General features: G+C 39.3%; 1 protein-coding gene across 8 annotated transcripts in view; it reads right to left on the reverse strand.

Annotated features, from left to right (window-relative positions):
• Nucleotides 1-12,529, reverse strand: part of LOC107751999 (disks large homolog 3-like) — a 75,659-nt gene extending 63,130 nt beyond the window's left edge. For all 8 annotated transcript variants that reach the window (XM_016567827.1, XM_016567823.1, XM_016567826.1 and 5 more), the window contains exon 1: nt 11,790-12,529. In XM_016567827.1, coding sequence (XP_016423313.1) covers nt 11,790-12,149 — 360 coding nt within the window. In that variant the 5' untranslated portion in view covers nt 12,150-12,529. The remainder of the gene's footprint in view (nt 1-11,789) is intronic.
• Nucleotides 12,530-15,930: the final 3,401 nt, after the last annotated feature.

Below are 15,930 nucleotides of genomic sequence, written 5' to 3' on the forward strand. Positions count from 1 at the left end.
ACAATAATGTACAGTATGTGGAAAAGAATGTGTTTTTTGAACCTTAAACCGCATAAACACATTGTATTACACCAAATACACAAAATAATGTTCTTTTTAGCAACATCATATGACCCCTTTAAGACAACCCATCCATACAAACTCAATTGTTAAATCAAACACAGACGCGCTGCCTGCAAACCATGTAACGGTAGGCCGATAATCCAGCACGTTATCTGTACAGGCTCGGCACAACCCTCTTGTATCTGTGGCCTGAGGCAGCTGGGACTCTCAGATATCAAGAATGTTCTGCTTGATTTGTATCTCTCTGGAGAGGAAGAGTGAGTGAGCAAGTCTGCGTGTTGCGGGCAAGCAGATGTATACATGCAAACCATTATTACTCCATCCAGCCAATGTTCAATGAAGCCAATGAAATGTGTTAGAAAACATAACCGCTTCAATCTCTAGAGGGCCAAAGATCTGATTAAAAAGCTGGATTACATTAGAATGCCCTGACATGAGTCACTATGCATGTAGCCTGAACACTCCCAATTTGTGAGCCGAATAAGACGAGGCGGAATAAACACTGCATATGAAAAATGAATTAGTGACACTTTCTAATAACATTATTAGTGGTACTCACAAAGGAACACACCACAGAAGCAGTAACCCTACATAATTAAACTTTGATGCATAACTCGTCCCACACGCTTACGCTATGGACATGAATGATGCTGCAAATCACGCAGCTTGTTAATGAGAGATGTGCTATTAATTTTCTGTTAATAAGCAATCACTTTTTCAAAACAATTATCAGCCTGTTGGATGACAAAATGGATTTAAAAAATAAAACAAAATCTCCTGAGTGAAGCAGGATTCCATGCTATATCTAGGGACCAGGATTTGGGGCAGTAAGCAACTAACCAGCACACCACAGCAACCACCCATGACATGCATACAATTGTTAGGATGTTCAGGGCGGTTGCTAGCAACATGCTAAAAACAGTCAGAACACCTTAGCAAACGAATAACAATGTCCTAGCAACCACCTACTTCACACTGTTTTCAGAAAATGCTCAAATCTAGTTACTGTACATAACGATTAACATTACATACTTTCAAACAGAAATCATCCAAACTTTGATACATTTTCATATTTATTTGTATTGATCTAAGTAATATATAATGTTTGATAATTTATCTATTAAAGTTACTAAAGAGATACATACATAATATCTGATATATATTATATAAAAGCTCTCTTTTTACAATATGTATTTAAAGCATTTTGTGCATATAACAAATTTTGCATGTGGGCAAATATGTGCATATTCATATTCAAACCCTACAGATGACATCACACACTCAAGATATTAGTCAATTCATAAGACATTTAATTAAAAGCAACATGTTCATGCTGAACTTTCAATTAAGCTCTTACAGAATGTACAGAATTCAGAATGAACTACAGATAAAACAAAGCTTTTTGTGGTGATTTTGAAGGTGCAAGAGTGATATTATAATTACAGCTGCTTTTTATGCACATCCTTTTAGGGAGAAACAGAGACCATTAGAGCAATGTGCATAAACATTCTCTGAAAAAAAGATGCTATTTTGGAGGCTGTGAAGAAACTTTTGAGGGGAAAAGGGATGAGAACAAGAACAAAGAAAAAAGATGGGAAAAACACTATGAAAATTGGAAACGTCCAGAAAATGGCTGAAGGGCTACTTAGATAATGCAGCAATGAGAGATGAGACACAGAGCAGCTCTGCATTCAAGAAACGCTCTTTACTGGCAGTCTCATATGAACATTATCTGAGTGGGATGAAAATGCATTTAAATTAGCATTTAAACTTACAGTTTTTCTATTTTTAAAAGCCTCATTTTATGCAACTAAAATATTTTACTATGACAAATGAAAAAATTAGGAGCCAAATAACCTTTTTAAGTTGGGAAATTACATGCATACATTTTACATTATATTTCTGTAGTGAATATAAAGTGAAATACTGCTTTTCACAATTTTTCTGTTAAGTTATATAAACTAGGTTTTTTTTTTTTTGCTGTAAAGTTGTGTTCCAATTAACGCTGTCACTCTAGTGAACCTGACTGCATTTGTGCCACATAAATATCTCTCTGTTATCCCTCAGTTTTGTGAAAGTATTTCAGCTTGTTCGAAAAAGAAATTGTCAAATGTTGCTTTATGAAATGTTAAAAATGGAAAGCTGTAATTGCAAGCTATTTCAATGTGATCTTAGCCTTAAATTTTGCTTTTTTTTGTGTTGCTCCCAAAACAACACATAACAAACAAGTCAACCTTACAATTGGGCCTAACTATGCTAAAGATTAACCAACTGTATTTTTGTCACATATTTGAATGTTTTCTTTAATTACTATACCTTTAATCGAAACAAAATTTGGTTGTATATTTAACTACACCTTTTCATATACAGCCAGATGGTGTACAGTAATTCTCACAACACTGCAGAAATGGTTCTCGGCTTATGTCAATATGAATAATCATACAATCAGCAATAATCAAAAATGACTCTCGACAAAAGTTTATCGAGTGAGAATAAATCCTATCGATTAGTAGTGATTCATGAATCTGTTTGACTAGAACGATTCGTACACAAATGGGACCTCATGGGTCATGCTGTGCAGAACACAATGGCCTGTACTCTAAAGATATAATTAACCAATGCCTCATCACTAAATGAAATCTGATAAAAGGGCATTTCAGCACAAATATAGTTTTCCCATTTGTCAGTTAATTACATTGTAAGTAATTTTACTCACAGGTTGGAGCCTTGGCACAAGATATGTTACACTACATCCACTGAAATTAATGAAAGGCACTGAATGCAAGCAATTCTGTGTATAGAATATTCTAGGTCTGCAATTGCTGTACACTCACGAGTGAGTCCACAGCAGAGGTAAAAGCCAAAAAGGTCTAAAATTACGAGCATTGGAAAGCTCAAAAACTCTGTTAAAAGCACCCACAGACTCCCACAACACACAGAGAGTGTCAGAGGCTCGTGGATCAGCACTCTCCAGTTATTGATTGTGATGCATGCAGATTCTATGATCTCGTGTGGGTGTTTTAACGCCGGCCGGCGCAAAATGCAGCCACTGGTATTTGAAGCATCACACAGGGAGAGGGGAAGAGTAACGGCACAAAAGAGGGAATGACTGTGCAAGCTCTCTAAAAAAAAGCTCTAAAATTAATTGGGATGTTAGCCCTTAAACTGAAGCAGCAGGGAGGGCTTTGTGACAATGCTGCTATAGCAAGCCATTGTGCCATGGCTCTCGGTGGCATGTGTACATGTCTGCCTTCCTTGTCAGCATGGTGGATGCATCTAGAACTGAATAAGATGAGTAAGCTGACCGCTATTCTTCTGTTTTCTAGGACAGTCACCACTGCGATCAGCAAAAACAAGAAATGAAACCAAGCAGGTGAGCAAACAAATAAACAGCCCTCTCGACTCCCCACCCCACGTGTGGCAGTGAGCGGAGCGGGGGAGCTGCGCTCCAACAGGGCCGCCAGCTGAGAGCATATGGCTGACAGGTCAATGGCCATGAGCAATACAGTCACTCACATTAACACCCACACAAATGTATTTATATGGGGAAATATCACAATGTGTAAAGCTCACGCAGTGGGTTAGTGCACAGAAACATCCTGCTGCAGGTCAACGGATGACTTGAATCTTAATAACGTGCTTCATTTTTCATTACAAGATCCAAAGATTAACAGACAAGCAATGCTACAAATATCATAAACAAACTCAGGGCTTGATAATAAGAGTGGCCCGATGGCTCGGGGACAGCATGAGACAGTTTTGGGCCAGCTGCGTTGGCACAACTTCTTACATTTGATTAGGGTTGGGTACCGAAACCTATGTAACCGGTATGTACTAGAACCCAACCAGAACGGAGATTTCGGTGCCAATTAAATGCCCAAGTGATCGATTGAAATATTTGTCCTGGTTCCCCGAAATGGACGCAAGAAGTATGGGCATCGCTAGGCCTTTTTTAGCGGGGCTATAGCAAATAGCTCCATAAACTGTACACAAATTCGTGATCGCCTCAGAGTCAATACCCTTTCAATTTCATAATGAAAACGGCGGCAGACTTCCTCTCCTCCCCGTCTTTCAGCGTGCTCTTCAATCCGCAGTGTGCGGCGGCGCTGCGCAAACGGACTCAAACAGAAACAGAGGACACAAGGTGTGTTTATCGATAGATTGTTATAATATCTGTATCTGTGCAGTTCTTTGTCATAAATACAAAAGGTCACGAGGGAGCAATCGTTTTCTCATCGACTGTAAAGTTTTCGCTGCATTCACCCCTCATCACACCACAGCTGTTTCCTCCACTGAAAATCTAGCCCGTAACACATATGAACGCATACTTTATAAAACGATCATGCTGCTATTTTTATTTAAAAATGTAATATTTAATATAAAACATATTACAGTGCATGTGGCATACCATACAGTCATTCACAGAACTGATTAAAGACAGTGACAGACAGCAATTAACTCATTTTAACTAAATATCAGCGTGATTTACAGAGATACAGTAGAAACATTATGTGTGGTTTTGTATTAAATATTAGGTATCGTAAAAAACCCAATAGATACCCAACCCTACATTTGATGATCATAATCATGAAATTTTTTGTCTTGCAATCTTATGGCAATTTATTTTCTGTGATGTATTGAACATTCTGCTGTAAATTCTGCCTATTTAGAATATATATGAATAATATACACAAATGAGGACAAATGTTGAAATCGCAAGAATTACATTTCTTGGATGCAAAAACGGTAAACAAATCAGAATGTTTTACACTGCTTACCACTGCATTTATTAAATCTATAGCCGTTTAATTTTGAATTCCATTTATTTATTCTTTCATTGGATGGATGGATAAAGGAGAAACACAGGCAAGCAGAGATATAGCAATAATGGCCATCAGAGGTGGGATTGTTTAAGAACATACAAAATCTATGCATATACAACGCTAGACTTCATCACAGAAAAAAAAAAAAAAACTTCTATCACACCGCAAGTCCACAAGTTCCCATAAAAACACAGTCAACTATCTCTTTTTAGTTTTCTCAGGGACACATCTTTACCCTTTCTTGATGTATAAAAGCCAACTCTAAAAGTATGCATAAATATTGCAGTGTGCCTTCTCCTCCGTTTTATAGTGCATTTGCAGTGACTTTCTATGCGCTCCTTCATCGTTTTTTTATAGGCTGAGTACATTTTGTTTTAAGAACAGATTTATAAAGGCTTGCATATGTGTGTGTGTGTGTGTGTGTGTGGCAAATATTTTTGAGTAGGACGATGGATTGATGGATTGCATTCAGCATCCTTAAGCCTTCTGACAACTGATACTTAATCAGCAGTGAGAAGGTTGTGAAACAACGCACTCTAACCATTACTTACTGAGCAAATGTGGTAGGTTTTTCAGCCTTGTAGATCTCTAGATCAATAACATAATGCTGTAAATGAAATGAGCTATATGATGTGGTCATCTTCCTGTCCAGGCCAGCTGCTTCAATAGCTGCATATGTGTGTGTAGAGTAGGATACTGTGATATAGCATGTCCTCTCAAAACAGACTGCACAGATAATATCACTGATATCTAGATCAATGCATGCACAATGAAAAAAATCATATTGTGAAGTTCTGCATGTCAAGGTAACTGCAGCGTCAGCAAATAAAAATGCTGTCATGAAGATGCACGATCATGTCTGTAAAATGTCACTGAATTCAGCTCTCTCTCTCAGGCAGCAGGATTTCTAGCCTTTTTGTCACTATGGCAACACCTAAAGTTAACTGGGTGGGTACCTATGCAGTGTTGGGTAGAATCAAACACGTTCTCTTACAAGACCATGTATCCATTTGAAGGAACACACTTTGAAATGTGGCAAGTCTTGGTTATCTCATTTAACAAATGTGCTATACAATTCAATGTCAAGAATTGTCAATGTCAAGAATGTTATGCCTGTCACACAAGGATGGGATTTACTTCATCTGTGTACATCTCAACAATACCATTATCAACAATGTAATGTACTATACTGTATGTTTACCTAATAATTGCAAACTAAATTTTAGAATATTTTCAGATGAGATGCATCCAATAGAATTTGCCTTACAATAAAACAGACCGTACCTTATATTAATGGGATTTACAAATATGATATTTAAGATTTATTGAGATAAATCAAGTCTGATCACATAAGCTTGATTTTACAGTAAGCATTTTCACTAGCATTTCTAACAGGGTCTAAGAAAATATATACAGTGTGTGCGTGTGTGTGTGTGTGTGTGTGCGTGCGTGTGTGTGTGAAGAGTCTTCATTGAAAACAAAATATTACAAAAAAAATAACAAATAAAAAAATAATAAGAGTAAAAAATCTATATATTAACATTCTCTATATATTAACATAATCTACATATTAACATTCTCATTTAATCTTGCAGCATTTTGTCTTCACATGTGTGGCCTTATAACAAATTCTCAGTTCTCCAGAAGGACACATATTGGTTTTGGTGGAAAGAGGAGTGTCTCATGGGACCAACCCTAAACTGGTCTCGTCTGGAATGGATGAGGTAAGCCTTATCTTCCTCCACAACATAACCCCCACCCCCAACCCCCATCCGATTTTCTTTCTGCAACCCAAAACCCCACATTACAAATGAAAATCCAATTTGTTAAAATCTCTCACAAACCCAGCCTCCTCTCAGATGAATACATTACTGTCTATGCTGATGTCTCAAGCTAGCGATCCATCCGTAAGCGCTCACATATGCTAGCCCTGCTCCTGATTTATGACATGCATAATCAACTGAGGAACTTGGCTTACTGCTGAGATCACAAGAGCACAGAATATCACCTCTGATATAGCAGGGTGCGCCATTAATGAGATGCTTTACAAAAAAAAAAAAGCTGAATGTACTTCTTGCATTCTCTTGCATCGAAAGCACTGATGCCAGACTTCATTCTAATAAATGCAAATACTTGATCAGGATATATTTCTCATAAATTGGCTACACTGGGCATCTGCAAGAGGAACAATTAAGGCATTGTACTGCACGTAGCCTAAATTGGATAAATGTGATTCGCAAGATGTGCCATTAATTTTTCGACTGCTAGGAGCATGTTGACATACAAGCATGTAAGCACAATGTGGGCGTACAACAACTTTTTGATAGAAATGTAGTTATGTTAAAAACTTAAACAAAATTTGTATATTCTGGAAATACTTCTTATTCTACTTTCAAAGATTCTTAATTTTCTGTATTGCAATTTGGAGAAAGACCTAAGACATGAAGCTAATGGTCATGTCATGCAGTAGTTTAAATAATAGGCTATATAAGCAAATTAACCAACCGCTCTCATAACCTCCCAACTGCAAATGTCCAGGATACTGGATAAAGCTGTTTTTGATTGCATATGGCAACAGTTAAGCTAACAAGTGCTTCTACACAATGCACTAGTCATTTCATTTAGAGATCTTACAAATAAAATTAGAATTTATAGATGTATTTATAAAAACATAATATATGACAGCATATGAAAATGATGTCCAACACCAAATCACTAAGCTAAATATTTTTTTAAAGGTTTAAAATAATAATTTTACCTACATTTTTTATGTTTGTCTTTACAGAATGCTACTTGTGCAATGTGGGGAAAAAACTAATTCTACATAGGATAATAAAATGAGTAGCATTTAACGGTGTCCATATTACCAGATTACACAGTACCCAAGTTAGGACAATTACAACAGGACTAACAAAAGCAATGTGTCATTTGCTCCAGGAAATAATTACATATTAAATGCATGTTGCTCATTAATAGTATTCACCACTTAACTCATGTAATGACGCAAGTGTAAGAGCTATTAAATATCCATTTTTAATTCTTCAATTAATATTTTATCCAATAAAATATTGCATGTAGTATACACAAGAAATATGCTATGCTTGCTTTACTACTGTTTCACTGATGAAAATAAATGTATTATAGTTCCCCTGCTATTTAATATGCAGCATTTAACATGATTTATTTGTTAAGTTTCATTTCTCGGGAGGACTGAGGAAGATAATGATCTATGAATCATCTATAGTAATGGTTGATCTTATGAATGAGACAATGAGAAGCTAAAAAACAGCATCAATTCGCCTTTCTCTCTAATTGTAATGCAGCCAGAACACATACTGTCACATACATTTCAACATCGCTTGCATCATCATTTCAGCCTGGTCCATATGTTTTGCAGCTACAAGGATGGGTTAACAAAAAAAAAAAAATGCTTCTTGATATGATGCAGACGTTTCATCTCTAAGATGGAGGCTGTCTGTACTGCAGCTAGGGGTAAAAGGCGAGGACATCTGACGAGTGAAGTCTTTCTTAAAATCTGCTCCTTCATTCTCAGATTTCAAGTACACATATGTGATGCACGCAGTTCCTGAGCACATGTACACTGACAGACAGGCGACTGAGCAGGACGTGGACTGTAATTTAGTAGTTAGCCCCATCAAGAAGTTACTGATATAAAGAAAGTAAAAGCAGGTTAATCGATCACTTTGCGAGGGAAAAGGTTTGACAGAATCACAGAAAAGCATCCAGCACTAGAAAGAACAGTACATATGCATCACCTCCAGATATCTTCGTTAACTTACATCAGGCACATATATTTAAAAAAAGTATTCTGTTAAAAAATATTCTGTCAAAATTTTAACATCTTGTGTTAAATGTTGTAAGGGCCATTTGTTATTTAACACTAATCATAACTATTACATTGTGCCATAAAGCTCAAGTGCACAAAATGATAAATTGGTGACTGGAGACAGACGGTTCATTCTGAAGATGCCCAGTTCTTTTCACACACACATCACTTAATTTGACGAAGAAATTTTCTCATTCTCCTACAGCTGACCATGTCTTTTGAGACCACCCCATCCATCAAAAATCTACTGAATTAATGCAGAGAATAATCTTGAAATCAAATTGGGGGGCAGTCGTGGCCTAATGGTTAGAGAGTCGGACTTGTAACCCTAAGGTTGTGGGTTTGAGTCTCGGTACCGGGGATTGTAGATGGGGGGAGTGAATGTACAGTGCTGTCTTCCACCTTCAATACCACGACTGAGGAGCCCTTGGGCAAGGCACCGAACCCCCAACTGCCCACTGCTCCGGGTGTGTGTTCACAGTGTGTGTGTGTGTGTGTGTGTGTTCACTACTCACTGCTCTGTGTGTGCACTTGGATGGGTTAAATGCAGAGCACAAATTCTGTGCATGGGACACCATACTTGGCTACATGTCACGTCACTTCAAAATAAACCCTATTATTAATTATTAGTCAGACTGTGCATGATTCACAATTGCACATTATTTCAAAGAAAAAAATGCTTGATTCTCTAACATTTTAAACCACTCTTGCATAATCATCTGGCTCCATTCTGTTAACGTTCACTTTTCACAATCCAATCAAATTCAGATTCATAAAATTAACTAATAAGTCTTGTCCTACATTTTTTCTCATTCAGTATCCAGTTTCACTTAGAAATACATCAAGTGGGTTGCAAAAACTGGTTAAATGTTGATTTTAAAATCCATAAACAAATGATGAACAGGCAATACTGCTTTAAAGGCGAACTGTGTTATTTTTTAACATTTAAATACATTCTTCAAAAATACAGGCACTGCTATTAAAGGTTAAAAACTAAAAACTGCAGTGCTTTCAACATTATTTGTATTGTTTAGGGGAAGAATCTGTTTGGTTTCCCAATGGTAGACATGTCAAAAAACACTATTTTCTGGTTGGTGATGCTGGTGGTGCAGAAACTACACACACTTCACCATTAAAGCACAACACAGAGCTAAAGCGATGGGGTGATGCAATTTGGCCACAATAACACAGTGCGCGAAAACTGATCTTTTGATTTGCCACAAAACGAATGAGAATCTTCTACATAATTTCACCCGCAATGAATATTATGTTTTCTGCAGATATGATTATATATTATATGCACTGAGAGCACTAGAAACCAATAAATGTGTCCTCACAAAAAGTAGGGGGCAAATGCTAGCACACAAATCCACAGCTTCTCTCTCAAAAGCGTCTCCTCATGCGGCTCCAACAACTGCCTTCTCTTATGTAACCCACTCTGTTTCCTCAACCCGTCTGTCTTTATTGGCTAATTTCTCTCTTTTCCACATTGGCACTTTCACCTCTATTACCACCACTTTCCTGTGCCGTTTTAATGATTGCAATCCTCTCCCCCCGCAATGAGGAACATTTTTCCCCATTTTTACTGCTCAACCCTCATTCTAAGCTGGAATTCATTCCAATTTACCCCAGAAGCGATAGCCTTCGCAAATGAAACAAGGCCTTCAAAGATAACTAAAGCCTCTTTAATAATCTTGACAGGTAACAGTCTGGCCAGAAGAGGAGAAACCAGCAGGATGATCCATGGTCTCCTCCTCACATACAAGAAGCTTTAATAGTGTCATTGTCCTATATACCTCTGTTAAACAATTTCCTTCTCATTAATTAAACATACACTCCATCAATATGCCCTAGGAGTGCTCGTGCCTATCAGGTATTGCATTTGGTGCATAGGAGAAGATATATGCTGATTTATTTCAAAACGAGAAGGAAATTATCGCAAAAACAGAGAATAAACAGTAAATATCACTTCTTAAGGGTTCATTTATTCGGTTTACAGCAAATGCTGCCAAGAACACATGCATAATTCATGTTTAAAACAAAAGCGAATGAGTGAAAAACCGCACTGCTTTTGACTGATGCCTCTCCCATCCTCTGAACGGAGGCAGAATTAGTCAGCTCCTTGCTCACGCCTTCCCTCCCTGCGCTTGGTGAAATTTCACCCTCGCTGCCATCGAGATCTCACCCTCCATTTTCTCTGCGTCTCTGCTGCTCTCTCTACGTTCTCTCTCCCTCGGCCATGCACAAATACCAATAAAAACCTGTTCACTCACACGCACCCCCACACCGTAGACATGCACACACACTGAAGGCATAGAACATGTATGTGGGCTCGTTCTCACATGAGAGCCTGCTTCCTCCATTTTATACATTCATAGCAACCCTTCCCCCACCCATGCTGCCACTTACACACTGGTTTGGTTCGAATATGAGGTTAAAATGTAGCTAGAACAGTCATGGACAAGAAGTGTACATTATATTTCATAAGACGCCTCACTTCTGGTTGTATCTCAATCAGTGACTAGAACAAGTCTGGAAATTAATAAGAAATGCACAAACACAGATCCATAAAACATCCACATTTTCACCTCACAAATCTAGAATCCATTACTTGCTGGACATTAGATTTGATCATGTATTTTGCCTGGTCAGCAGTGCTGGCAGGTTACTGCCATCCTTGAATTAAATTGGCGGAGCTACATGCACTTGTTGCGTGGTCACAGCGGCCCTGTCAGTCCTTGTCAGATGAGGGTTTAGATAAGTATGTACGTAGGGGATTGATGAAACCATAAAGCACTGATGGAACAGTAAATACTTGAAGATTAAACTCCTTCTCTGCAAGAATCAATCTTGATGAGCATACTGTAAGATTACAGCACATGCAGTATGAAAGGATCAACACTGGATGAATCCCTTAAAAAACGATGCATCTTTTAGCAGCTACAAGGGAGCTTTCTGATTCTGCTCAGTTTCAACCTAGCGACCACATATACACCAACTGCCTACCGCCTGCTGCCTACTCTCAATGCCCCCAGCGGCACAGAAACGGCATTTACCTGGTCGTACCAGTCCCGGTTGGAACAGGTGCACTCGGGCCACCATCCTCCTTGGCCTCCTGAGTTGTTACCGTTCACCTTGGGGCCGCCCTTGGATTGGCTCTTGGGGTTGGGGCCTCCAGGACCCCCAGCTGACATCATTTTCCCTTTACTTCTTCCCAATGTACCCCCTCCACCCATTCCCCCTCCTCCGCCAGAGGTTTGGGGTGGTAAGGTCTGGCCGCCTCCATATCCAGCGGGGTATCCGTAGGGTTCGGGCTGCCAGTCTCCATATGCCGGGGCGTCCATCCTGCGCAGGGCGGCCATGCGGGTCACTTCATAGCATTCTGGGCACTTGCAGCAGTGGTGATGTTTGTGCATGCTGGCTAGTTCACGCGGTGCGGCGCTCTCTGTCTCTTTCTATCTCACTGCTGCTGCTGCTGCCTGCTCAGATCAAACGCAGCGCGTAGTGCAGCTCGGCTCACGGAACGGCAGCAGGAATCTTCACGAACCCTGTTATCCTCCTCTTTGTTCCTCCCGATCGAGAAAAAGATGAGACGAAGAGGTAGCAACAGGGCGATGAAAAATAGAAAAAGCTTGGTAGTCTTCCTCAGGTCGATGCAAAAGGTTTGGAAAAATAATGCTGAAAATAGTGTGTATGATCTCGGAATCAGAGACCAGCCCCGATGGTCGAGTTCTCTTCTTGCTTCTGTTGGTTCACAGTGATACGTATATAAATTCATAGATATTTATATTAATTTGTTTATATATGTATATATTTACACACACACAAATACATATAAAAATACTGATATAAACAGACAAGCACAAATACAGTTATATACAGGTATATACGTATACATATATATTTCTATAAATATTGATATGCGTGTGTACAAATATATATATATATATATATATATAAACAATCTCTATATATATAAATGATATCCGTGATCAAATCTTCCTCTGTATGTCTCTGCTTGCGAGCTATCTTCTGTCTGCGTTTCCTCCTGCTTTGGGAAGCGTTTTCTTGCCTTCTTTCTGTCACTCTTTTCCCAGCCTGCAGAGAGGAGCTGAGCACTGGATTGACTCTCAGCCTGCTTGCCCTAGATGTGATCTTCCTCTGTATGTCTCTGCTTGCCAGATTTCTTCCGTCTGCGTTTCCTCCTGCTTTGGGAAGCGTTTTCTTGCCTTCTTTCTGTCACTCTTTTCCCAGCCTGCAGAGAGGAGCTGAGCACTGGATTGACTCTCAGCCTGCTTGCCCTAGATGTGGATTATACAGAGGGATGCAAGCAAGCGAGAGAGAGGGAGGGAGAGAGGGAGAGAGAGAGATCGAAAGAGAGAGGGAGAGAGAGAGAGAGAGAGAGAGAGAGAGAGAGAGGGAGAGAGAGGGAGATGCGTAGCAGCATCCCTCCAGCACCTCAGCCCTGACAGCCACAGCCAATCAACTCACAGCACAGCCATCAGCAGCAGCACCAACACAGGACTGACCGCTTCAGTGGCTGCTCTTAAAGGGCCAGCGCACCTGAAAATCAGGCAGCACACAGAGCCCGAATGGAGACGCAGGGAGCGTGTTATTCAGCTCCATGGCTTCACTGTAAGAAAGACTGAAGACCTGCCTTGAGGGTTTATACTGGAGACGGAAAACATAAGGGGCTGATGGATGACCATGTTTTAATCTATTTGTGTACTGGGTTCATTTGTGAAGTTATTTTAGGATAAATTAAACCATCCAATTTAGACACTACAAACTAGCTATGAAAAAAATGTTAAATACATGATGATAAAATTCCAAGAAAAAGTGCATCTTTAATGTGCAGGGATTCAGTTGTTACTTTTAAAAGTAAAAATATTCTCTATGGCTGGTTTAAAGTGCCCCTATTATGCCATTTCGAATATTGCTTTTCATGCAGTGTGTAATGTAGCTGTATGTGAATGTAAACGATCTGCAAAGTTGTAAAGCCGAAAGTGCACGATAAATAAAGTTATTGAATCCCAAAAGAAAGAATCGACTCTGAACAGCCTAAACAGGTCTTCAGTAATTCGAAATCCCACTTCCGTGATGGCTACACGTCATGGGGTAACACATTTGCATAATGCCCACATAACATGTTCTACGTTGGCCAGCCGCAAACAACTTGACCCGCCCTCAAACGCTGTAGCTTGTTTGTGTGGTTAACATAATGTCGAGAAGATGCTGTGTCCTACACTGTGATGGTAAATTTGTGTTATTTTCGCTTCTGAAAGATGAGGCTGCAAAGAATCAGTGGTTAAAATTAACTCCAGCAGTAACTCCAATCTTGTTTTGTGTTCCCGTCATTTTACTGACGACTTGCTTCTCTAATCTCGGGGAGTTCAACGCTTTCTCTTGAAAGATGGCTCAGTACCCAATTTATTTGGACCAGCTGGCTCCACTGAATCACAACCTGTAAGTATGATAAATAATAGATGTTTATATTTTCTATGGCAATGGGTATACTGATTCCGACACGCGCTGTTCACGGTAGACCAATCACAACAGACTAGGCCATCTGACCAATCAGAGCAGAGCAGGCTCATGGAAAGGCTCAGTAAAGTAGAAATAATCAATGTAGAAAATTATTCATCAAATTAACTGCATCATTTTGAGATGTTGCACAATTACAGGCTTGAGTTGCACAATTTCTTGTTATTACTTTTTATTAAGGGAAGGCATTAGTGAATTTATTGACATCTGTAGATGTAAATCTGCATACCAAGGCAATACTTCCACAGCACAAAAAAAATCCATGTTAATTTGATTACAACAAGTGACCCAAGTGACTCTCTTACTGAGGGCTTTGACGGGATTACTTAAACTGAAATGCCATAATTTTGTAGCTGAATCTAAACAGATGTTGACCTGTTAGACTGTTATACTATTACAAATATACAAGAGCATAAACATTAGAAACCAGCTGAGTGTTTACTGATGCGAGTATATGCATGCATGAACATTTATGTGTGTGTTTCTCTGTTTATGCATGTGTGAATTCACTTGTTTTTGTGGCTGAGTCCGTTCTAATAGGCATTGCACACTATTCTATTCCGACCCCACCAGGAGGCACAAACAGCAGGCTGACCCAAGTCTCCTACTGAGGGCTTTGACGGGATTACTTAAACTGAAATGCCATAATTTTGTAGCTGAATCTAAACAGATGTTGGCCTGTTAGACTGTTATACTATTACAAATATACAAGAGCATAAACATTAGAAACCAGCTGAGTGTTTACTGATGCGAGTATATGCATGCATGAACATTTATGTGTGTGTTTCTCTGTTTATGCATGTGTGAATTCACTTGTTTTTGTGGCTGAGTCCGTTCTAATAGGCATTGCACACTATTCTATTCCGACCCCACCAGGAGGCACAAACAGCAGGCTCAGCCACACTTAATTATATGCAACGGTAACTCACTTCATTACCACAATATACTATTCCGGCAATTTCCGATTTCCAGGAGGAAGGCCAATCAGAGAGAAGAACGGTGCGAGTATCACAAAGAAACAATGCCAATGCCAACAGGGAGCGTACGGGTGGTGCTTGGTGGCTGAAAAAAGGCAATGCAAGCATATTCATCACAGCACACATGACTGGGCTCATGCTACAACCACCCTGTTCCCTCTGCTCCCCTTGTCTATACATATGTTCTCATATGATGTAGACTTCCATGGTCTCCACAGAGGAATTTTTAATGCAGCTGGCCAAGGATGAAGAGGAAAGGGGAAGGCAGGGAAGCAGAGCGTGCTTATATGCATGCATTTCATGCTGGCATTATATTATGTGTTTGTGTTGGTATCTTCCAGAGTGTGAGTGCATGTGGGCGTTTATAGTACCTCTAGGGGAAAATGCCGCACCTTAAAGAATTACATAATATCAAATCTTTAAAAAAGTGAGTCACTGCCAATCAATGGCCAAGTCTGTTAATATTAGCTAGAACATCAGTACACAGAAATGTTTGCTGAGAAATGAAAAACAAGATGCTTAAGTTATTCAGATCAGGACCTTGCACCACATCCGCTGCCAAAATAGCTTATAGTTTAATGCATGTAAAGGGGCCATGTGTTGCAAGTAACATTTAAGCACCTCTTAAATGTCATCTAAGATGTTCTTGCTACAATAATTACATATGCAAATGTAA

The sequence above is a fragment of the Sinocyclocheilus rhinocerous genome, unplaced genomic scaffold (assembly GCF_001515625.1).
Source record: "Sinocyclocheilus rhinocerous isolate Xijiao unplaced genomic scaffold, SAMN03320098_v1.1 scaffold662, whole genome shotgun sequence".
In the NCBI taxonomy this organism is placed as follows: domain Eukaryota; kingdom Metazoa; phylum Chordata; class Actinopteri; order Cypriniformes; family Cyprinidae; genus Sinocyclocheilus; species Sinocyclocheilus rhinocerous.